The sequence below is a fragment of the Erpetoichthys calabaricus genome, chromosome 7, assembly GCF_900747795.2.
Source record: "Erpetoichthys calabaricus chromosome 7, fErpCal1.3, whole genome shotgun sequence".
NCBI classification, from domain to species: domain Eukaryota; kingdom Metazoa; phylum Chordata; class Cladistia; order Polypteriformes; family Polypteridae; genus Erpetoichthys; species Erpetoichthys calabaricus.
The window spans coordinates 9,843,387-9,868,671 of NC_041400.2; the positions used below are offsets into that span (position 1 = coordinate 9,843,387).

Sequence of the window (25,285 nt, forward strand, 5' to 3'; positions counted from 1 at the left end):
GTGCGAGGCTACAGCATTGAAGCTCAAAGGAAACAACTCTGCCACCAAAGTGAATTTGGCGAGGAAAGACCAACGACAGAGAAACTCGCTTAGCCGCTGATAGACAAGAGGAGCGAGCACGTCCACAAAAAGAAATTGCTCTGCGTTTCTAGGAGCCCGGGCTGCTTACACAGCTAGTTATAGTTATAAATATGTGTGCGCTATATGAACGTATGTTAAGTGAAGAGTGGTATACTAAAACAGTTCATACAGTAATGCCAATCTCTTTTGTTTACTCTGTAACTTGGCCTTCTGTGCATTAACATTTTGTTAAGTCCATCCATCCGTTTAATTTCTAAATCACAACCAATCCCTGAACTGAGCACCATCCCATCGCAGGGTAAGCCCACACACACACACACACACACACACACACACACACACACACACACATGCACACACACACGAGGGCCAAAGGAAGAATTTTGCTTAACTTAGTCAAGCTATTCTACATGGTTTGCTTATTAAAATTCTTTCTACCCAAGCATTACTACTGTAGTTCAATACAACACTGATATTACTTATTACTGTACGTTAATGGGGTTCTGTTACCTGAAAAACGTCTTTAGACTTGACGGCAAAGCTATCCAATACAGCAGGACTGAGGAATTCATCTAGCGATGCATCTCTCCCATCAACATAGTAACTATTTCAATAACAAAAAATTAAAAATAATGTGTACTTTTCCATTTTTCATTAATTATTTACCATATGTATGTACAGGGAGAGTCACACGAAAGAAGCCCTGAATATTCTGTTGTAACTCCCGGTAGGATGAAGCAATCTGAACCAAAAAAATACGCTCTATACCTTGACGTGTGTGTAATCGACTGCATGACATGCGATGCTGGAAGTGGTTTCTGTTTTCTGCCAGACACATTTTGACGCGGCACTCCTTGTTCCTGCACGTATCGGGAAGCTTCTCAAGGGAAATAGCAGCAAGTTCACGTTGGATGTTTTCTTTCAAATCTTCCACAATGCGAGGCTTGTTCTGATAGACTTTTCTGTTGAGCAGACCCCAAAGGAAGAAGTCTGGCAGTGTCAGATCTGGTGGCCAAAGCCCCTTTGAAATGACCCGGTTGCCGAAGGAGGACTCAATTTCTGCCACGCTCCTTGCCGATGTGTGACATGTTGCTCCATCTTAACTCGCGATCATCCAGTTGATTCTGACATCGCTTACACAAATTGGTGACCCCATAGGCTCGCACCATGAAGATGCGCTGCTCAACACTGTACAGCACCATCCTGATGAGAAGTCGAGTGACGGAGTGAAGGGGTACGGGCGGTATGCACCCAGAAGTTGCAAACGGAGGTTAAACGTCGCAACGGCTGTCCGGCGCCTACCTCATCGCTCCGACGCTGGGGCATCCCGGCTTGTTCGAAGCCCCATATACTGAGGAGCACATTGCACGTTGTTTTGTTCAGATTGCTTCATCCTAGGGAGAGTTATTACAGAATATTCGGGGCCTCTTTCGAGTGAATCTCCCTACACATCAAATCACTACACATAATGGAGTAAAAAGATGTTTAGTTAAAAATCAATTGTTTAAGCAATAATTAATATGACACTCTGGGTACAGACTTCGCGATACAGAAACACAGAACAAACAATAAAAATGTTCATGTTTATAAAGGTTTTACTTACTGGTGCCATGTGCAAGCATTTATCACTTTTCCCGCAGACTTCAGAAACCTGAAATATCAAAAAACAAACTGAAATATTGTAAACTGTAATCTTTGTCTATTTTCTTCTCTTTTTAATTGCGATTTTTTCTCATCCAGTTGACTATGTTCCTGCACTGTGCTGACACATTCAATCTGTTACGATTAATGGATTTTTACTTATAATGGCCTAGTGTGAGTTAATGCAGTACATATTACAGCATTTAAAAATGCAGGCTTCTGGAGTAACACCAGGTGGCTTAAAAGTGTGCAATGAAAATTTATACTACACTACTTGTATAAAGTCATTTTGAGCAAAAGGAAAAATCCACCACATGTAACTCTGTGGGAAAACTATTTCAGTCAGTCAGTCATCATCCAACCCGCTATATCCTAACACAGGGTCACAGGGTTCTGCTGGAGCCAATCTCAGCCAGCACAGGGTGCAAGGCAGGAACAAATCCCCGGGCAGGGCACCAGCCCACTGCAGGGCACACACACACCAAGCACACACCAGGGACAATTTAGGATCGCCAATGCACCCAACCTGCATGCCTTTGGACTGTGGGAGGAAACCCACGCAGACACGGGGAGAACATGCAAACTCCACGCAGGAAGGACCCAGGAAGCAAACCCAGTTCTCCTAACTGCGAGGCAGAAGCGCTACCACTGCGCCACCATGCCGAAAACTAATTCATATTATCTCAAATTGGAAAAAATCTAATTCTCTTTAAGAAGGTCTGTTCAAAACTTTTTAAAAATTTGGTAAAAACGAATTATTATAATATTAAACTAAACATGCTTGTGCTTAACTTTATTTTTACTCCACTGGCTGTATCACACTATAAAAAAAGACTTGTTTTAGATGGGACTACTTATTTATTTTTTTTGGGTGGGTGTTGAATGCCAAGTCCTCTTTGGACTGTTTATGAAGCCCACCTTACTCTACTCTGTTCTATTTTGTCTGATTTAGTTATGTTTTCTTGTAATGTTTTGTGACCAGATAGATTAAATAAATTAAGCAAAAAAAAATTTAAAAGGGCAGGTATTTGAAATCTTCATTAAAATGTATAATATTGCATTTTTCAAGCACATCTAATAATTTCCAGTTGTTTGCGCTAATGCAATCTTTACTCTCATTTTTTTGAGACTTTCGAATTTTCCTACTTCCAATTTCTCTAACCTGCTCTGCATGGTATCGCACCAACGTTTTTGAATTCTTTATGACGTTCTACTTTGTCTTTTTCCGACCCCGGGTGTGGTTAAACCTCTTGGCACAAAGTCTAGGTCTCTTTTCAACGCGCTGCTCTTTCTTTTCTTTTTCTTTCAGGAAGTGTGTCTGCCATAAGCATTCCAACAACTGAGAGGTTAAATGACTGTGGTCTTGTTTGAAAATGGTTGTAAGTATGACGAGAACTGACTGTCTCGGGGGACGTGAAAGTGTCTCTTTGTCTATCTTCAAAAGATCACGTCCCGTTGCAGGAAAAAAGTCTCGTCTTGTCCCAAGATTTTTTTTTTAAATATATATATATAATTATTATTTTCCTTAATTTACCTTGTATGTTGGTTGTGTATGGTGCCATGCAAATGTGTATGAAAGCTACCATTTTACACAGTCCTTGTTAATTGTCACGGCATTTTCTAACCTGTTCTAACCTGCTTAATCCTGACCAGGGTCTTGGGCAGGCCTGAAGCCTATCCCAGCTAGCACTGGGTGCCAGTCCAGTGCAGGGTGAACACACACACATACACACTAGGGCCAATTTAGTATTGCCAGCCATGTCTTTGGGCAGTGGGAGGAAACTGAAGCACCTGGAATAAGCAAAAACATACACAAACACGGGGAGAACACGGGACATGAAGCCTGGTCTCCTTACTGCAAAGCAGCAACGCTACTCTGCTGCTCCCTGATCATTTGGACTCAAAGTTACATGTTCTTTTGTGATATTTTTCTGATTTCAACACATTGCTGTATAAGCAGCATGCTAAAGAGTATGAGTTAATTAACCTCATGAGACTACCTTTTCTTTCTGGAAGAGTAGAGAGCACTGATTTGTTATTACAATTATTTTTTTCTCTGTCTTACCTCTTTTTAATATTTGACCTTTTTAGTGTTGCTCTGGAGTCACAATGTCCTTTCCTTTAAAACAGCAATTCTTAATGCATTTCCTTCATAAAAGAAAAGGCATGGATATTATTTTACAATATCATATTGAAAACATCTGGTTGCTCGCTGTATCCCAGGCGATTTTTGATCTTGGAGGTCGTTACGTATTTAGATTCAGAAAACTGTGTACAGCTCTTCTGATTCTGCCTACTCTACTATATATTCTCAATTTAGATGAATGTGAATGTCTTTTCTCTCCCAAATGTGGATTTTTAAAGTTATACTGACAGATGATCAAGTCCACATCCCATTAGATTTGTATTTTTAAAAAGCTCTCAAATGACTGCAGGATTTGTGTAGGTCTTTACAGGCTGTGATTGTACTTATGCTGACTGGCAATGTTCAGGTCAACATGGTAGCTTATGGAATACACTCAGCTTGAATTTTACTCAGTCTTACTTTGTGTTCTGTTTTGAACTGCTTTGGGGTGTGATACATTATATGTAAGAGGAAATAAAATAAAATGCACACATGGGAAGAACATGCAAACTCCACACAGGGGTCTCCTTACTGCGAGGCACTGCGCCACTGTGCTGTCCTAGCCTATACATTTCGGTCCTAATTGTGTTCAGCTCTTTACTTTAGACACCCAGGGATATTAGAGATTGGTCACTTTATACAGTATAATCAAGCTAACAGAAAGGCAACAAATACTTAAATGACAGCACCTTGCAACAGTGCTGTGCAGAAGATCAGCCCAGGTTTAATTCCTGTCAGGGAGGCACACAATTAGCACAAAAACAGTACAGTTAAAGATTATTATTATTAATGTCCTGACCTGACAAATCTAATTTTTTGCTGTGGCCCGAATTTGACGTACAGTATACAGGCAAAATTTCTCATGGTTGGTCTGCCGATGAAAAACAGAACGGATTACTGTACTCTGCCACCCCCTGGTCTGGTATGAAATTATCCCTTTGTGAGCCCTTCAGCTGCCTCCCATGCACACGTGTGTGACAAGTGTTATTCCTAAGTGTAAAATAAACTGTACTTGTGAGAATTAGATAGATAATTAATTATTACATTATTTGTACAATTAGAAAAGTTACATCAATAAAGTTACGAAATAGTATGTTATGTCATGCATGCACGTTAGAGGATCACCTTCTAGGCTTGTTGGAGGTATGCACTTCTACTCCGGGACAGGAAGGATTGCCAACGCGAACAGTATCACCTCTTTTCTTATCCATGAGGGCAACTGACTCCACCCCTTCCAGTCAGTAGTTCTATAAAAGCCAACCATCCCCGGAAGGAGGCGACTTGTTTGATCTGGAACTGATCTTAGACCCGCTCTACTGAGCAGTGTTACATATTCCGAGGCAGCCATTTCAGTGGCTTTGCATCGTTATGCGCTTGCTTTCTTTTGTGCTCATGCCATCATATTAAATCTGGCTGGCAAACCCAAGACTTTTTTGGACTTCCCCGTGTCTTCCCCTCGACCACAGTAGATAGACGATGTGCTGAAGAAAGGATTACCCATTGAGAAGTTTCCTTCTGTGCTTTTGTGGCTGACCTACATCAGGTCCATAAAGGCTGGAGCTCTGAAACAGTGGGTATTTCTTCAGAATATTATGAAGGTGAATAAAATCTTTTCCTAGCTGGGATCCATCAACTTTTATCCCAGCCTTCTTCTCAAAGCTGTTGGGTTCTAAAAAGAAAAACATCTTGTGATAGCAATAATGAAGAAAAAAAAAATAGAAACACCATAACAAATGATAAAGCATTCGGTTAAAATCCCAAATTCATAAAAAGGGGCTAATTAAATTAGATAAAATAGATCAAAAGCATAATAAAAAACATAAGTGTTTCTATGTTATAGGACAACATTAGATAAAATAGATCAAAAGCATAATAAAAGACTTAAGTGTTTCTATGTTATAGGATGACAGTGTGGCATAAGGGCTTGTTTATACTTGCTCATGCATCATGGCTGCCACACATTTCCAGCATGCATTTGACGCGTCCTCTGAGCACATCCTCAGAAATTAACACGACGTGTGTGCGAGTTGCACTACCAGCAAAAAGTCAGGGGGCGCAGTGTGCTAAAAGTTGGAACGTGATGTCAGAGTCTCTGATTACTATCTACATGTGACAGAAAGCCGCTTTGAGGATCCTCCGCGATCAATGTGCCTGTTTCGATGTTTGATGAGTGGTTCGATGTGGTGAAGCAAAATGCCGACATACAGATGCATTCGTGGTGCTTTTACACTCAAGCGTTGCATATTCCCCATCATAATGACACAATACATTTTAAAAGTCTCACATACCATTTTCTGTCCAATCTTTTTTTTTTTTTTGCACCTTCACAACAGCATCAGGATGTACGGCGGCATATTTGAGCCACAGAGAAACAAATTAAGGACACAGTGGAAAGGTCTATTTTGTGATTAAAGTGGATATTTCGGCTTTAATCTCAAAATGTCTATTTTAACCTCGTAGTTTACTTCATCATTAAAGCAGACTGTCGTAAACGTCATCTTAAAACCGACCCAGTTGTTAATTGCTATGCGCTTCTGGGGCTTCCTCCTGATCTGACAGCGGCAATCGGAAAACAAAGCACAATAAATATATGATACTAGGAGGGCCAAGCCCCCCGGTGCCTTCGGTGCCCAACCCCCAGTCGCAGCCAGAATATTAGTAAAATGTGTAAATGTACAAAAGAAAAATTATTATTTATTGGAGTCAAAATCACGAAATTCTACAAATATGTAAAAGAAAAAATTATTATTTAACAGAGTGAAAATGTAAATAAAATATTTATTCTCTTACTGATTGGAGAATTCCCATTAAACTGAGGTCCACTTTGCTCAATGAGTATTTATAAGAGACTAAATAAACGATCCATTCGTTTTAACTGACATTTTTACTGATAAAAAAACTTTTTAAAAAAAATAACAGGAAAAATCACGTGAAAACTGAAATGGTATGCAGTGGGTCATCGTAACTCAAGCTTCAGCTAACTAAATCACCTAAATACAAACATTGGCGTTATGAATAGATCTTTTTTTTTTTTTTTTAATAGTTTGTTTCTGTGAAAGAAAGTTTACTCGATTAAAAATAATGCAATTTATTGATTTAAATTATTAAAATAAATTATTGAAATAATAATGATTTATTGAAATTAAAAATCATGACTTTCTTGATATTAAAAACCACAACTTTCTTGATATTTTAGTTTATAATTTAAAAATTGAATAAGAATCTGAAAATCTAACAATTTCACATTATAGTTCGATAAATTCTTAAAAGAATGATACCAAACATATATACAGTATGTAGGTTTTAAAATAAGCCTGATTGAAAGTGTGACAAAAAAAACGTGACATAAAAATGTCGCATAAAATCGTTGTACTTTAAGGCTTAGGATTTTATATACTGTGTATATATATATATATATATATACACATATAGTAGATTCCAGCTCTCCGCATATTTAGAAACCTTATGCATACTTGATATCACTTTCATGATGAAATGCTTTAAAGTATGTATGTTACATTTTACAGATACTGTAAGTTGTTAACTTCATTTAAATAATGCTTACTGCTAATAACTACATGTGTTGTGACGGCACGGTCTGTCTCGCAGGGAGTTACGTCCCTGGTGTTCCCTGCCTGGAGTTTGCATGTTTTCCGGGTGGGTTTCGACAGTGTGCTCCAGTTTCCTTCTAAAGACATGAAGGTTTGGGGATTTGGTGACGCTAAAATGATGCCAGTGTATGTGGGTGCTTGTGTTCACCTGATGCCCCATTCAGGGATTGTTTCTGTCTCGCATCCGATGCTTGCTGGAAAGGGCACAACCCTGGATTGATGGATTTAATCATTAAACATCCTTTTCAGAGATATTGCTGCAAGGTGTCCTCAGAATTTAATGGATGTTTCAGGAAATTCACAACACAGTGAAGCCGAACCTGTTTTCACCGTGATGGTATCTCACACTGCCACCTGGTGGAATCTTCCTGATTATGTAAAGTAATTGCGCAAGTATAAACAGTACAACGTTTATGTAGCAGTAGCACCCGCCGGAGCATGTGCCATGTCACATGAAGTATAAACCTGGCCTTATGGTGAAGACTTTGGACTTCAAATACTGAGATTGTGGTTTCAAATCCCACTATTAACACTGAGTGACCATGAGCATATCACTTCACTGGCCTCCGCTCCAAATGGGAAAAACAACAGAAAATCAAATGTATCTAATTACACCTCAAGTGTTGTCAGTTACCCTGGATAAAGGTACAGGAGAAAATAGGGTGAAATGACACCTTTTATTGGCTAACTAAATAGATTACAAATGCAAGCTTTCAAGGCAGCTAAGGCCCCTTCATCTGCCCTGCCTCGAAAGCCTGCATTTGTAATCTATTTAGTTAGCCAATAAAAGGTGTCATTTCACCCTACTTTCTCCTGTATCAATCTATGGCTAACATGGTACAACACTCTACTGCCCTGGATAAAGGTGTCAGCCAAGTAACAATAATGAAAGCCTCTTGTTCTATAACAGTATTCTTTCTAACATGCTTACATTGAGTAAAGAGTAAAGATTACATCTTACCTGAAGAAGGGGCCTGAGTTGCCTCGAAAGCTTGCATATTGTAATCTTTCTAGTTAGCCAATAAAAGGTGTCATTTTGCTTGGCTTTTCTCTACATTCATAATGGCTAACACGGTACAACACCCTAGTACTACATTGAGTAATAAAGCCTTATCTTAAAGAAGCTACTATAAACAAAGTCTAACATCATCACCCACCATTGCCCAGCTCCCATGATATTCTATACTGCTTTGACTGACAGTACTTCAGGAGCTGTTCAGCATTAGAGCTGTTCCAAACATTGTTGTCATTTCGCAGTAAAGCATTCAGGCCAAAGATCAGATGAAACCCTGAGCAATTAGCAAATGAATACAGCATATCCACTGAAGATCCTGTTAAAAAATTCAGAAACATAAATTTAAAAAGTGTAAGGAGTCTTTTATAGACACATACACACATGCGCATTTAATATTTTTCTGTGATTGTCCCAAGTTATAACAAGGTTTATTCATTCAAGCAATTAATCAATGAATTTCACATATTTTAAGATTATCCTTAGGTGAAGTGTATCTAATTTTTTTTTACTTTATATTTCATGATTTGTACTTAAACAAAAGTGAAGGATCAAATAAGGCTTTCAGTATAAAGGCAATCATATGTGCAAAAAAGTAAGCATAAAAATAAGAGAAATTGTTTACAAATTATTTACAGACAAATTCTCAAAATTACCTTAAAATTCAAAATGCATCTAAAATAGTAATAACCAGTACTATGTTGCCCTGGCCTTTAGAGAAAAAAACAAAACACAAAATAATACCAAATTATTATATGTAGTGGAAAGCAAAGACAACAATCAATATGTCACAGTGAGGTAAGCTGCAATCGGTTATACAGGCATAGACTAAATGGCCAAAGGTTTGTGAACACCTGACCATCACACATATATGAGCTTGTTGGACATTCCATTCTAAACCCATGGCCATTAACATGAAGTTGGCCCCCTCTTTGCTACTATTACAGCTGCCACTCTTGCAATGTGTGTCTTTTGGAATGTGTGCCCATTAATTAAAAAGAGCATTTGCATGGTGAAATACAGAAGCTGGATGAGAAGACGTGGCTCGTCACCAGTGTTTCAATTCATCCCAAAGGTGTTCAGTAAGGTCGAGGTCAGGGCTCTGTACAGGCCACTCGAGTGCCACCATGTCTTTAAGGACCTGGCTTTGTGCACAGGGGCACAGTAATGCCAGAATAGAAAAGGATGTTTACAAAATTGTAAGCACACAATTATCTAAAACGTCACTGTATGCTATAACATAAACAGTACCCTTGACTGGAACCTATTGGCCCAGCCCAAACCCTGAAAAACAGTCATGTCAGTCAGTCATTGTCATTATCCAAACTGCTATATCCTAACACAGGGTCAAGGGGGTCTGCTGGAGCCAATCCCAGCCAGCACAGGGCGCAAGGCAGCAACAAATCCTGGGCAGGGCGCCAGCCCACCGCAGGGCACACACACACACCAAGCACAATTTAGGATCGCCAATGCACCTAACCTGCATGTCTTTGGACTGTGGGAGGAAACCCACGCAGACACGGGGAGAACATGCAAACTCCATGCAGGAAGGACCCGGGAAGCGAACCCAGGTCTCCTAACTGCGAGGCAGCAGCGCTACCACTGCGCCACCGTGCTGCCCCTGAAAAACAGCTTCAGACTATTATCCCTCACCCACCAAATGTTATCGTAGGCAACATGGAGTCTGGACGACTGCATTCTCCTGGCATCTGCCAAACCAAGATTTGCCCATGCTGGAAATCCGTATTCCACTCCAGCCAATGCTTGGCATTGCACATAGTGATCTTAGACTTGTGTGCAGGTGCGCAGGCATCGAAAACCATTTCATGATGCTCCCGACATATAATTTTTGTGCTGATGTTGCTTCCAGCGGCAATTTGGAACTTTGCTGTGAGTGATTTTTATTTTATTATTTATTCTATTTTTACGTGTAATGTGCTTCACCACTCAGAGGCCCCACTCTGTCAGTCTTCATGGTCTATTACTTTGTAACTGAGCTGCTATTGGCTCCTAGGAACTTCCACTTCACACTAAAAGCACTTACAGTTGACTGGGGCAGATATAACAGTGCAGACATTTCACAGACTGACTTGTGGGAAAGTGACATCCTATAACAGTGCCATCTTTAAATTCACAGAACTCTTTAATACAACCTGTTTTACTGCCACTGTTTGTCAATGGAGATTCCATGGCTGTGTGCCGATTTTATACACCTTTTAACAATGAAACACCTTGTGGAAGCCGGCCCAGACACAGACAGGCGGACACCAAAGGTTCAACAACCAACACAAGTTTGTTATGCATACTATTTACAGTGACGCACACAACCCAGTACTCCCGTACTAATCACCCACAAAGATCTGGCCTCTCACAATTCCGCTCTTTTCTGGTCCGCCTCCACTCCTCTCCTGTCCTCTGAGCTCCGTCCTTCTTCCACCTGACTCCAGCCATCGAATGAAGGGAGGCGGCCCCTTTAATCTTCACCCGGACATGCTCCAGGTGCACCCCAATGAGCTCCTGCCGGCACTGACTGGTGTGGCGGAAGTGCCGGCTGTGCACCCAGAAGCACTCCGGGTGTCCCTGGTCTTCTTCTTTTACCCAGCACTTCCGGGTGTGGTGGAAGTGCTGAGGACCAGGGCTCTACAGGTATCTGGGCACCCCCTGGCGGTGACCACGGGCCCCTATAGGGTTGAGCTTTGATGCTCCTTTCCCGTGGTCCCCATAGCCACCAGGGCGGTCGCCCCCTCGTGGTTCAGAAAGGCGTAATCCCTCTTTCGGCCCTTCTGGGCGTCCCAGCTGGGTACCACCCCCAGCCGCTCACCACAACCTGAACTCAAATACTTTTGGCCATATGGTCTACACATATTCAAAATAACACAAGTTCAGTTTTTTGGCGAGAAACTGGAGGTACCATGATTAGTTTTGTGGAGAATAATATATCCAGAATGGACTGCATATTTTACTTACCTGAAATTGTTTGATAGTCGAAGATATTTTGATTTTCATTTCTCAGTATGAGTTCCTCTTGCAATGGCCACTCATATTTCAAATATTTCTCTGTCCCATAAGGTAGAATGCTCTTGTCGCAATTATCTGCTTTAAACAAACACATTTATCAAAAAAAATCATTAATAAGACCTTAGCAACATTCTATACAGAATAGAAAACTTTTGCAAAATACAAAATAAGGAGTTTCTTTATTTCTGATTAAACTTCTCTGAAACTGGTACGCCATTTCTATTTATATAGTACTAGCCATCCCCTGTGGCTTTGCCCTCAGAGTAGTCAAACAGGACAGTGAGGAGGTTCCTGGCCCAGTTCTCTACTCCTGACATCACTCTACCCCCTCCCCTTGGCCCACAGCCTCTCTCTCAGATTAGCGTGAATATATCACTCCTGCAAGCGAACTATGATACTTAGCGTGATGAGAGAAGTCGTAAAATCAACCGCAATGTACAAGCAAATTATAGAAAACAAAAAAAAGATCTAAATCCTTTAAGTAGTTCTCTCGTTCGCTAACTAAGCAGAGTTAAGGTTACGACCCGAGGCAGACGCGTGAGTGAGGAGGGCCCCGCAGCCCGATGAGTGTCTCTCGGATTCGCGCAAATAAATCATTTACCGAAAGCGAACTATGATACTTAGAGTGATGAGAAAGTCACAAAAATCAATGGAATGTTCAAGAAAATTATTGAAAAAAACCTGATCTAAATCCGTTAAGTAGTTCTCTCATGAAAAGCGGATAGACATACAAATGGGTCTAAAAAAAAACTATAAGAAATTTCGCACTTGGACTATGAAACTTTTAAAACCGTTTCTTAGCGAGCACCTATTGGCCAAGGGTAACCTACATTCCAAATTTCAAGTCCCATGTCCTCATGATTCGGGAGATTTCGTGATGAGTGACTCAGTGGTATTTGGCTTTTATATATTGTGACAATAATAAAACATAGACATCATAAAGATTTGGGGCAGCCACCCGTATATTGTTTTCCGGGCTGCAAAAGTTTAAATTTTTGAGCATGATGTGCATAGAACAGAGTCCACAACAGAACTGACTACAGTAGACAAAGATGGAGGCTTTAAAGGCCCGTAGAGGAACTGATGTCATCAAAAGGGCCGGAACCAGAAGTGACATCAGCAAAGGGGCTGGCTTCGGAAGGGACATCATCAAAGGGGCCAGCTTTGGAAGTGACGTCAGCAAAGGGGCCGGCTCCGGAAGTGATGTCTTCTGAGGCGCCGGAAACCTTGCAGGATTTCCTGGGAAAGGTCTGTAGGGAACTGAGAAAGACAGTCAGCGCACTCCGCCGCCCCCTGGTCGGATGTTTTATTACCATTACTCAGACCCTTTAGCTGCCTCCTACTCGCACGTGTGTGACAATATATAGATTTATTCCCCAATTAATCAAAAGTATTAAGTCTTTATTAATCTTACTGTGTTGTAGCTGACTACAAATTCTCAGTGCAATATAATTAACTAGCTGTGTAAGCCCATGCTGTAAAAAGCCCTTGGTCCTAGAAACTATTGAAATAGTCAGAAAAAAATTGAAATGTAGAGATGTCAGGTAATTGAAAGGAACTACTCTGGGGGTCTCTCTCCTAGGAGGTTTCATTTTGCCGACATGCTCACATTGTTTGTGCATTAGTGGCTGAGAGTCTGTCTTTCTTCAGAGGTTTCCTTATGCTGATGTGTTTGCCTCACTTCTGTATTAGCGGCTAAGTGAGTGTCCCTTTCTTCGGAGGTTTCATTTTGCCGACGTGCTGGCCTCTCTTGCGTATCTTCAGAGGTGGAGCTCTTACCCCGACTCCACCTCTCACTTCCGGGCCAGACCAGGCACACACACACACTTCCACCCATAGACATTTATATATAAGATATCTGCATCAACAAGCTAATGAATAATATATCTTAATCCTGACAATAAAGACACAGTTTGAATCAACACTGTGAATGATCTAACACTGCAATCAGAGATTTACCTGATTTGTTTTGGAAAATAAAAGTATATTCCCAGAGTTGTGCTTTGACATGATTATCATCTGGAAGAAAGACTGTGAAGTCTGCTTTTGTTCCACCAAATCTTAAGTAACCAGGAGCCAAGCCTTTTGCAAGTGTCCTCAGCTTTTGAGATCTGGAAGTAAATAAAAAAAAAAGTCAAACAAAGACCTTACAGCCTCTATAATCTATTAACATTTGCCCTTGCAGTTTTCGCATCTCATATATACAGTGATCCCTCGCTATATCACACTTCAACTTTCGCGGCTTCACTCTATCGTGATTTTTTCTCATACACGCTTACATCGCTACGCATGCGCTTTCTGAGAACTTTTATATAAGCCCCACGATGGCTCCTACACGTGCTGCTTTTTCTAAGCCTTCTGACAATGAAACTAAGCGCCAGAGGAAGATGCTTACCATCCAGGAGAAGGTGAAATTCTTGGATATGATCAAAGATGGCAATACCCTACAAAAGCCTCCTCACGTATATGAAAAGACAGCGCCAGCAACTGCCTATCAAGATGTTCTTCAGCCGCGCACCCAGACACCCACTGCCTACTCCTAGTACTCCTTCAGCGGAAGAAGACAACGACACACCTGCTGAAGATACTGCACCACCTGAAGACTCTCCTACTGAGCTCGTGCCTTTCAAGGTTAGTGTTTGTGTGTAAGAACTGTGTGAGTGTGTGTAATTAAATTTACAGTACAAGAATAATATGATATTTGTAATGTCTAATATGTCTTATTTTCTCTTATTTTGTCTAATATATTGGGTAATACGAATGTAATGGTGACGAAAGGGTGTTACTTCACGTCTAGAGGGCTCTAATAATGTTAAAAAATGTATTTAGAAGGTCGTAAACAGGTTTTCTATACTCTAACTGCGAAAATATTCGATTTATAAATAAAGAATCCTACTTCGCGAAAATTCATTTATCATGGTAGAGTCTGGAACGGATTAACCATGATAAACGAGGGATCACTGTAAACGTCTACATGTGGAAGTGTGTGTCTGTCTGTCTGTCCTGGAAGTGCGAGGCTAAAGCATGAAGCTCAAAGAGCCAGCAAGGCATCCCCACATTCACAAGTCAGAAGAAGAAAGAAGGACAAGGCTACAGCATGAAGCTGAAAGAAGGTGACTCCGGTGTCAAAGTGAAACTGCAGAGGAAAGACAAACGAGAGAGAAACTTGCTTAGCTGCTGATAGACAAGGGAGGCGAGCTCGTCCGCAAAACGAAACTGCCGACTCTGTATTTCAATTTTTTTTCTGATGATTTCAATAGTTTCTAGGAGCCCGGGCTTTTTACAGCAGGGGCTTACACAGCTAGTATATATATAAAATGCCACGTTCCTTTATGTAAATATGATTTCTCCTTTAAATTAACGTTTTGACAGATGATAATAAATATTAAGCATTCATCTCTGATAGTGACATTCTTTTCATATGTAAATACAGTATATCCTACTAGCTGTGCTCCTATCTAAGATGGGTTGAAATCTAAGTAATTAACGCAGACCTCAGTGTTAACGTTTGCAGTGCCCCACGTAATAGAGGTCTCTGTTATATGCCATAGGGTACAGGATTTGTAAAAGCAGAGTTAATGTTTGTAGTAGTGTGGTAGAAAGTAACAATTTAGTAACTTTCAAAACTAGACTCAACGCTATTTTAGAAGAATTACATGGACAGGAATGGAAGCTTGTTGGGTTGAATGGCCTGTAGATTGTTCTAATGATGTGCCATCTGCAGGAATCCATATTACTAACCGAGAATGGTAAACCGGATATGGACGCAGGGACCTGCCCGTGGACGCAGGAGACATAGTGCGCAGGCACCACACAAAGCCCCCCTGCCCCAGAGTGAAACGGGAGGGACTACGAACCGTCTGACATACCGCAAGCAGGATAAAGCGAGGTCAGAAATAAAAGACAGAGTAGGAAACAAAGTAAAACGTTATAAAGATGTTAAAGAACGGGGCCAAACACATGGAGAGCAGGTTACAGATGATGAAAACTGGAATGCAACAGCTTCAGAAAAACCTAGGCATGAAACACATGCACAGCGAGATACAGAATATAAAAGCAGAAAAAAACGACAGTTAAACGTCCACACCACACAGCGGAGGCAGACCCGGAAGGTGCAGGCGCCTACATTGCGCGTCGGAAGGTGCGGGAAAGTACGAAAGGCAAAGGCGCCTACACAGCATGGTAAAACCTGACATAATACGGAAGGCGCAGGCGTTGCCGCCATATTGTGAGTGGCACTACTGTGTAGTGAAGGCGTAGGCGTCACCGCCATATTGTGTGTGACACTACTGTGGAGTGAAGTTAGGAATAATGTGCTGCTTGGGATCGTACAAAACGGCGAACGCAACCCACCGTCTGAAACTGCGGAGGCAAAGCAGGCACGGGTTCAAACCGAACGAGCTCGACTGACGGATAGACACCTACAACGCGCGTCTCAAACCACAGAAGCAGCGCAAGCACGGATTCAAAACAACGCAAGCTCCTACAACGCGCGTCTGAAACTACGGCTGCCCAGCGGGCACAGGTTCAAAACGCCGGGGGTAGGCGAGCGAAGCCCCCTTGTGACTAAGATATAGCAACTGGACGGTCACACAAACTTAACAGACACATTCTTTTATTACGGTGGATAAATATCTATCTCTCTATGTAAAAAAACACTAAGGTCTGTGTATCCTGTCCCAATGAGCAATCTGATTGGTCAATTTGGCTTTGTTCTCTCACTCAATTTGATTGGGCAGGTTGCCACTAAGACCTCCAATTGATTAGTTGGGCTTTGGTCCGATTCTTTTTGTTCTGGTTCTAATTTCATTGGTCAGTTCCGCTTTGATTGCTCAGTGGTAGGGGTGATGACAGGATTCCTCAATCTGGCAATTCCATGGAGAATTTCAATGACAAAGAAATCAAAATTTCCAAACCGACACTGTGTCGCTAAATGCTAATGACGCACAACTCCAGTCGCTGACAAAGACAAAAATTATTCACGAAAACGCACCTGTTGTTTTCACAGCAGGTAACAGGAGCTTGTCTACCTATGGTAGTCAAAAAATGAATAGAAGGTGAGCAAGGGTGTCTTAAAAAATGTTTTTTTGTTCTTTATTTCACCTTATACTATGGAAGCCGAGAGAAGACGTTATTTTTTTAAATTGTTTCCTCAAGATAATAGACTAATTTTATCGAGATCCCGAGAAAACAAACTTTGTTTTCTTGAGATAATGGAATAATTTTATCAAGATCTTGATAAAACAAAAGATCTTGTTTTCTCAAAATTCTGAAATAATTGTATCTAACGTTTAATATTTAGCTTATTGGAGCCACATCCTGTTTGAAACGACAGAACAGCATAACTGTATTGATCAGCGTGTCACAATTTTGTTCAATCAAGGGATGATGCAGGCTGAAATATGTTTATGCCTTAGTTTAGAAAATAATAACGTTAGTGTCCGTCATTTAAGAAGACAGTTAGCAAGGCTTCAGCTGTATAGGCATCGCAATCTAAGCGAGCCTGATGCCAGGAGCAACGGTTAAGTTTCGTTTTCTGGATATGTTGATAACATTAGCCTGTCATCTCGAGGAGACAATTTAAAAAAATAAAGATATTGCACATCCTCTCTCGGTTTCCATATTATACAATTTCTTGTATTAGGAATTTGTTAGTTTTCGCATACCCCTTGGGGTGACAGCGCAGGGTCAGCCATTGTACAGTGTCCCTGGAGAAACTACAGGTTAAGGCCTTGCTCAGGGGCCCAGCAGAGTAGGATCCCCTTTGGCAGTAAGGGGCATTCGAACCGGCAACCTTCCAGATACCAGAGCAGATCCTTTCTCCAACTAAAAAGTGATGGAATTAATTGCAAAAACCTTGTTATCCATTTTTGTTATGATGAGTCATAATTCTGACACGATAAATATCACATCATATTATTAAAGACTGCTAAACTGCATTTATACAATTCAAATGAAAAAAATACACATTTAAAAAATCCAAAATGTTTAAACTAAACCTTTCAACATGAAATTAAAGAAGAGTCAAAGTCAAAAAAGTCAAAGCGAACTTTATTGTTATCTCAACCATATACAGGTACAAGTATACAGACAGACAAAATTGCTAAGCTCAAGGTCCACAGTGTAATAATAGTAATAAATAACATGAAGTGCAAATAAAAAAAATTAAAATTAGAATTAAAATTAAAAATTTTAAATTAAAATTAAGATTTAAAATTAAAACACAAACAAGACAAGACATTGTGCAAAGACAAGACAAAGAAGTAGCAGCAATATTGATGTGCAGTAAGCAATAAGAACATTCATGAAATGTATGGTATTTGCAATCTAGATACATAAAGACAGTCAACAGATATGTAATATAATAAATTAAATAAATAATAGATATAGATAATACAGAAATGATCAGTGTATGATAATAGTTGTTTAAGACGTGTAAACAATGACAGGTCAGAATGTTTCACAGCAGAAGGATATCAAGAATGTCAAAATACTTAAAGGTCATAATGAGATTTTCAGTTCTTTATATTTTTTATTGATAATCAGTTCAATGATGCATCAAAACACAAACAAGTAATTTATCAACTTAATAATAATACAACATTTTATTTAAATAGCACCTTTCCCATACTCAAAGTGCTTAGACATAATCAGTGGCCTTCATTCTATCACTGGGCAAAAGAGATTTAGATCTCTTTCTAACCCATATTTGTGGTTTAATCCTTAAGAATTTTTATGGACGGAGAGACACTGTGTTGAAGTAATGCAAAACTCACACTAGAGAAATGAAATTATTCACAAAAAAAGTACTAATTTATAAGATGCGACTGGCCAAAGTAATGGAATCGTACAATACAGAGCAAGGTGTAAGACTGAATATGTGAAGACTGTCACATATTTAGCACCAGTAACGGCACACTGTACGATAACGTGGAGTAAATACACTTGACTTGAGCATTCCTAGTTTTCCTCCTCTTTCTCTGTACACTTACCATTCGTTTGCTCAGAGGTTGATGCGCTTGCTGCTTCCTGAGCAGCTCTTCTTTTTTCCACCCTAGCGGCCCACTTCTCTTCTTTCGTCTGCATCTTTTTGCATTAAAACTGATTAAGTCAGGTTTGTGTTGCAATTACTTAGTACGTTTTAATTTTTCACTCTTCAATCTGCCTGAAGAATGATTTAAGATATGAAGAGGTAAGGGAAGTGACAGCGAAGGTGGTAGGGAATGGGAACGGCGCCCGTACACATGCACCACACCGCCGCCCTGCTGGCCGCTGCTGAGAGTTGATTCTACAATAAAATAAAATAAAAAGAGGAATAACCTTGGAGGTCAATCATCACCCTGAACGCGGATAGTAGACGTCACGTAGTATATGTGTACCAAATTTCAGGTCGATAGGTGAAACAGTTTGCAAGCTACAGGTGATTTAAAATCCTGGACAGACAAATGAACAGCCACGGTAGCGTATTATATAAGAAGATACTGTACATTGTTAGAGTCGGCTGGCAGCTCAACCCGGCTGGGACACCCATGAGATGGAAGGAAGGGGGGAAAGGCAGCTTTTCCAGGACACTGCCTCCCCCAAGACGCTAGATGGCAGCTTCCCTGGACTGCAGCGGTGCCCCGGATTCCCACAGGGCACTATAGGACAAGGAGTTTGGCAACACAGCCCTGCTGTGTATCATGGGTGCCACCAGGAGACGCTGTGGGAAGAAGCTGGGAGACAAAGTTTTCACCTAGCCCCAAAGTACTAGTGGATCATGAGGATGGAAACCCCTGTCACAAAAAGACTCAGGAATCATCAAAGGTTTGGGGCAGCCACCCGTGTAATATCCCTGGCTGCAAAATGGGTCATTTTTGTTGAGTTGTGTATGGTACAATGTCCAAAACAGAACTGACTTAGGTTGGGTAAAATGGCGGTTTTAAAGGTCGTGACAGGAAGTGACATCATCTGGACCGAAAGTGATGTCTCCGGGACTGGAAGTGACGTCATCCAGAGTACCGGTACCGGAAGTGACGTCATCAAAAGTGGTGGCACCGAGTGGGATAGTCTGCAGAGGACAGAGAGGGAGAGAGAGTGTTAGTGCAGCTCACCACCCCCTGGTCTGGCGTGGTATTACTACTATTTAAGCCCTCTAGCTGCCCCGCACATGTGCACGTGTGTGACCCCAAAGTACTTCCGGGCTGATCAGAAACTTGAATTCTCCATCTGACCCGGACGTGCTGACAAGTTGCATGGGAGAAAGAGCAGAAGCACTTCTGGGTCATGAACTATAAAGGACTGCGAAACACCCAGCAGGCGAGCCAGAGTCGGGTGGAGGTGGACGAAGCTTGATGGGAGGTGTTTTGGAGAGAATTCTAATTATTATTGAGGTGAATTGTGGTCTTATTTGCCTGTTAATTGTGGCTGTGGTGCTTAGGGCAGTGTTTTTGAGAAGAATTAAAAATACTTCTCAGTGCTTTTACCTTGTGTCCTGCGTGTCTGTCTGTTGGGTTTAAAGGGGCAGCAGTGCCACCTAGCGTCCACAACATATATGTATGAAACTTTATGACTAAAAAAAGAATGATGTGTGTGTGACAGTGGCAGTGACAACTAGTAAGCTGTTTAAGATTTTGTAATTATATTCAAAAGCACATTATCCCAAAATGCAGGGTAACAGCTACAGTCATCCACCACACACTGCCAGAGATGAACTGATAAAATGTTTTTCCAGTGTGGAGGATAAGGCACAATGCATTCTGATGAGAATATCCGAAGAGATACATCAGCATATGTAACAGCAAAACTATGTGTTGTTGTACATGGCTGGGGGTCAGACCCGGCTGGGATGCCAGGAAGGACCGAGAGGTGGCATATTTGTTCTCCGGGCCACGAGAGGGCAAACATCCTGCAGCAGAAGAGGGCCACGGAAGGGGAGCAGGGAGGCTCAAGTCCGTGGAGGCCCGTATCCACTGCCAGGGGGCGCCCTGAGCCTCATGGAGCCCGGGACTTATTTACTTCCGCCATACCCATGGAGGACGATCCTTCCAGGGTCACCCGGAGTGCTTCCGGGTGCTCTCCTGACGATTCCGCCACACCAGGACGTGACGTCAGGTAGAGCACCGGGAGCTCATCTGGGTGAGGATAAATGGGGCCGCCTCCCTCCTATCAATGAGCTGGAGTCCGGAGCAGGAGTAACACGAAGCTCCTGAAGAGAGAGCCCAGGTGGCCCAGGGACGAGGAGAGAGAAGGCCCAGGAGAAGGGTGACTGGAGCTAGAGGCACTGTGAGTTGTGAGGGACTGTGTTGTGTGAACTGGAAGTTAAATAAAGAAGCATATTTTGTATAAAGATGTGGTCTTCGACTGGTGGTGTCCGGGCAAATATCACAGTGTTTAAATATACACTTCTGACATAATTAATAAAAAAGTATTTTGCTGAATGTCAGAGTTTCATATTATGTATTTTGCTCAATCATGGGTGGTGCAGTGGGTAGCACTGCTGACTCCCAGCTGCCGAGCTCCGAGACTGAATCCTACCCTAACTGGCATGTTATCCCCGTTTTCTGGTGGATTTTCTTCTGGACATTCGGGTTTTTCACCCACAACCCACAGATTTGGTTAGATTAATTGGCAACTCCAAATTAGCCTCATGTGAGTGAATATGAAAGTTAACCTGCAACAGACTGGCACTTCCAGTTGACATTGTAGATTCCAGGCACACAAGTTGGGTGTTTGTTAATAGATGCTCAGTAAGAACAGAAATATGGCAAGTCACAACTGACCTAAAAGACATGGCAGTGAGTGGTCGAAAAGTGTAGTGGGTGTCCAAAAAATGTAACGTATGGAAACTTCTTTGCATTTTGTAAAATTAGTCAGTCAGTCAGTCAGTCATTATCAAACCCGCTATATCCTATATATATATCCAACGGGAGTCTGCTGGAGCCAATTCCAGCCAGCACAGTGTGCAAGGCAGGAACAAATCCTCGGGCAGGGCGCCAGCCCACCGCAGGGCACACACACACCCAGCACATACAAGGGACAATTTAGGATGCACCTAACCTGTATGTCTTTTGGACTGTGGGAGGAAACCCACACAGACACGGGGAGAACATGCAAACTCCACGCAGGGAGGACCCGGGAAGCAAACCCAGGTCTCCTAGAGCACTTAAAGTAAATGCCTTAACATCTCTGAGCTGAAAAGACAGAATTTAGGTTTTATTTTTATGGGCTATGAACAAATCATCCAAAATGCAGCGACACCGCCATTAAAGTCAATGATGACCCAAAGGACACTGCTGTGTTCAAAATGTACAACAATGTGACATCTGCCAAGGAAACTTAGTGCAGCAGATGAAAGACACATCAAGCTTATTACCCTTCGAAATCGGAAGATGTCCAGCAGTGCCATCAGCTCAGAACTGGCAGAAACCAGTGGGACCCAGGTACACCCATCTACTGTCCGGAGAAGTCTGGCCAGAAGTGGTCTTCATGGAAGAGTTGCATCCAAAAAGCCATACCTCCGACGTGGAAACAAGGCCAAGCGTCTCAAGTATACACGAAAACATAGGAACTGGGGTGCAGAAAAATGGCAGCAGGTGCTCTGGACTGATGAGTCAAAATTTGAAATATTTGGCTGTAGCAGAAGGCAGTTTGTTCGTCGAAGGGCTGGAGAGCGGTACAATAATGACTGTCTGCAGGCAACAGTGAAGCATGGTGGAGGTTCCTTGAACGTTTGGGGCTGCATTTCTGCAAATGGAGTTGGAGATTTGGTCAGGATTAATGGTGTTCTCAATGCTGAGAAATACAGGCAGATACTTATCCATCATGCAATACCATCAGGGAGGCGTATGATTGGCCCCAAATTTATTCTGCAGCAGGACAACGACCCCAAACATACAGCCAAAGTCATTAAGAACTATCTTCAGCGTAAAGAAGAACAAGAAGTCCTGGAAGTGATGGTATGGCCCCCACAGAGCCCTGATCTCAACATTATCGAGTGTGTCTGGGATTACATGAAGAGAGAGAAGGATGTGAGGAAGCCTACATCCACAGAAGATCTGTGGTTAGTTCTCCAAGATGTTTGGAACAACCTACCAGCCGAGTTCCTTCAAAAACTGTGTGCAAGTGTACCTAGAAGAACTGATGCTGGTTTGAAGGCAAAGGGTGGGCACACCAAATATTGATTTGATTTAGATTTCTCTTTTGTTCATTCACTGCATTCTGTTGATTGATGAAAATAAATAATTAACACTTCCATTTTTGAAAGCATTTTGTTTACAGTATTTTTTCACACCTGCCTAAAACTTTTGCACAGTACTGTATATATACACACACTATGGTCTGAACACATACCAGAACGACTACAAAGGAAGAAAATTAACAAAAAGAAAGTAAATGTCTTGACTTGGCAGTCCCAATCACAGTTTGGCCTTACAGTATGCAGGCGTATTGCCTGTTGGTATAAAGGAGCCCCCATTGTGTTTCCTGACTCCCTTCTGCTGAACGATTCTTTGGCTGAAAGTCCTCAGTGTTGTTGTGTCATGGAGAGGATGTGCAGCATTTTTCATCATGTCACTCAGTTTTGTTTTAATTCTCTCCTCCTTTACTACCTCCAGTGGGTCCAGAGTGTGTTCCATAACCGAGTCTGCCCTTTTAATTAGTCTGTTTATTCGGCAGGCCGTCTGGATTGTAGGATCAGTGAAGGATGGCACTGCCCACGTTAAGGAACGCAGTATCCTAAGGAAAAAAAACAGCCTGCTCTGGCCTTACTTACGTAGTTCTTGTGTATATAAGAAAAACAGACCATCCATGTGTGAATCTCTCTATTTTGCTTAATCAAAGTAAAAAAAAAAAAATAGAAGCTGTACAAATTATAGGATACTTCTCTTTTTGTACTGTTCATCAAAGTCACAAACTTTAATTCTGAACTGATGAAATTTAAACTGACCAGAAAGACATGACAAGGTAAAAACAAAATTGATGTACAAATCAAATGATGTTTAAATTTTTTTGTTCTGTTCATCAAAGTCACAAAGTTTCGAACTGAACAGATGAGATTTAAACTGACCTGAAAGCTGTGTTAAGGTAACAAATGTTAGAAGCTATTGAAATGATGGGATGTTTTAACTTAGTTTGTACTGTTCATTAAAGCCACCACGTTTCATTCTGAACAAATGAAATTTAATCTGACCCAAACGACAAGCCAAGGTTAAAAAAAAAAAAGATATACAAATGATGGGATGTTTTAATTTATTTTGTACTGTTCATTAAAGTCACAAAGTTTCATTTTGAAGAAATGAAATTTAATCTGACCCGAAAGACAAGGCAAGGTAAAAAAAAATAGCAGAACAAATTATGGGATGTTTACATTTTCTGTGCTGTTCATTGAAACCATAAAGTTTCATTCTTAACAGGTGACATTTAGGGTGCTGTTACTGATTTTAAACACAAAAACGGGTCAACTTTGTCCCGAAGACGTTGTAATGGTTAATATAATAATATAGATAATAAATACATTCATTGTAAGGGTTAATAATTAATACGTTTCAAAGTATCTGAACCAGTGTCACCTCATCGGAATTTAATTTGGGGACCATCGGGGAGTAATTAAAATGTTAACAAGTGATAAACGTAAAGAACTGCAGCGGCTCGAGTAAAGGCTGCCGAGTCTCGCCGCCCGACACCGCAGGTTTGAAACACTTAGGAAGGGGGATATTGGAAGTACAACGCGTAAAGATTCCTGTAAAGTGTCCTCATCTTCCAAGCTACCTTTTTCTTTCGTTTACTGAGAGAATGATTCGATACAGGGCAGGTAAGCTCCTCCCGAAACCGCAGACCGAAAGCCAAGACTCCCGTTAGGACCCGCCGGTCTTAACCATCCGCCCTTCCGTGTTACACGAGCAGGTAAGCGACTTGAGTTTAAAAATAAAAAGCAAAACCAACGAAGACCAAACCGAATAACACGGCGGCAGATGAAGCCACTTACCCCAGAATGCTGATGAACTTCTCGTCGCCTGCTAAACTGGCATCAATGGCCACTGAAAGAAATCGTTCGTTGACGGTGGCCAGGGGCTCCGCGTCGAGATCTACGTCCAGCCTCGCCACTGTCACCTCCACTACCTCCTCCCCTGGGAAGCTGGCGGCGCTCATCAGCTGGGTGAGAATCAAGACCGCAAGAGCCAGCATGACGAGAGCACGAACAGAATTTAGATTTGTTTTTTTGTTCTTCTTACTGTTTAGTTTTGTTTTTCAATGTGACTCAAACTGGCGCGTTCCTTTCTGGAAGGCGCGTGTCGGGCGGGCGGTCGTTGTGCATCCTCCTCCACTTCCTCAAACTTCGAGTTGCTCACGCCGGGGGTCCAAGAAAAAAAAAAAGTAAGGACGAAACACTGCCGAGAAACACAAGACGTCGACTTGGTCCCCTTGTTGTCTTCCTGTGTAACTACCAACCAACCGGAGAGTCCTCAACCCATTGTTAGTCCCAGGTGGGGCCAAGTGACAAGGTTTGCTGTGATATGCAGACTGGTAACTCCTGCTGCCGCCAGTAGGGGTCAGTGCAGAGTTCGCAAAACGGAGCGGAGTCTGGGTGCTGCGGCTAATTCAGGGGGCTCATTGGAGCCGTCTATGCCAATGACACTGCAGATGAGTTTAGATTAGATTAACCTTTATTAACGAAAGTGAGAGGAGTTTTTCTTTATTTCATATGTTTTTAACAACGTTTCATACATTTTATCTTCTAAGTTTGTGTGACATAAGTTCAGTATCACGGGTATAAAAGCTAATGGCGTAGAGCCCCACCAGCTGTTGCGCAAAATACTG

The 25,285-nt window shown here is 41.6% G+C and overlaps 1 protein-coding gene across 1 annotated transcript in view; it reads right to left on the reverse strand.

Moving 5' to 3' along the window:
- hpse (heparanase) overlaps positions 1-24,972 on the reverse strand; it is a 41,454-nt gene extending 16,482 nt beyond the window's left edge. Inside the window, exons 1-7 of the mRNA XM_028805038.2 lie at positions 24,453-24,972; positions 13,448-13,599; positions 11,438-11,566; positions 8,616-8,789; positions 5,345-5,516; positions 1,685-1,732; positions 592-685 (exon numbers count right to left, since the gene is read on the reverse strand). Coding sequence (XP_028660871.2) covers positions 592-685; positions 1,685-1,732; positions 5,345-5,516; positions 8,616-8,789; positions 11,438-11,566; positions 13,448-13,599; positions 24,453-24,652 — 969 coding nt within the window. The 5' untranslated portion in view covers positions 24,653-24,972. The remainder of the gene's footprint in view (positions 1-591; positions 686-1,684; positions 1,733-5,344; positions 5,517-8,615; positions 8,790-11,437; positions 11,567-13,447; positions 13,600-24,452) is intronic.
- Positions 24,973-25,285: the final 313 nt, after the last annotated feature.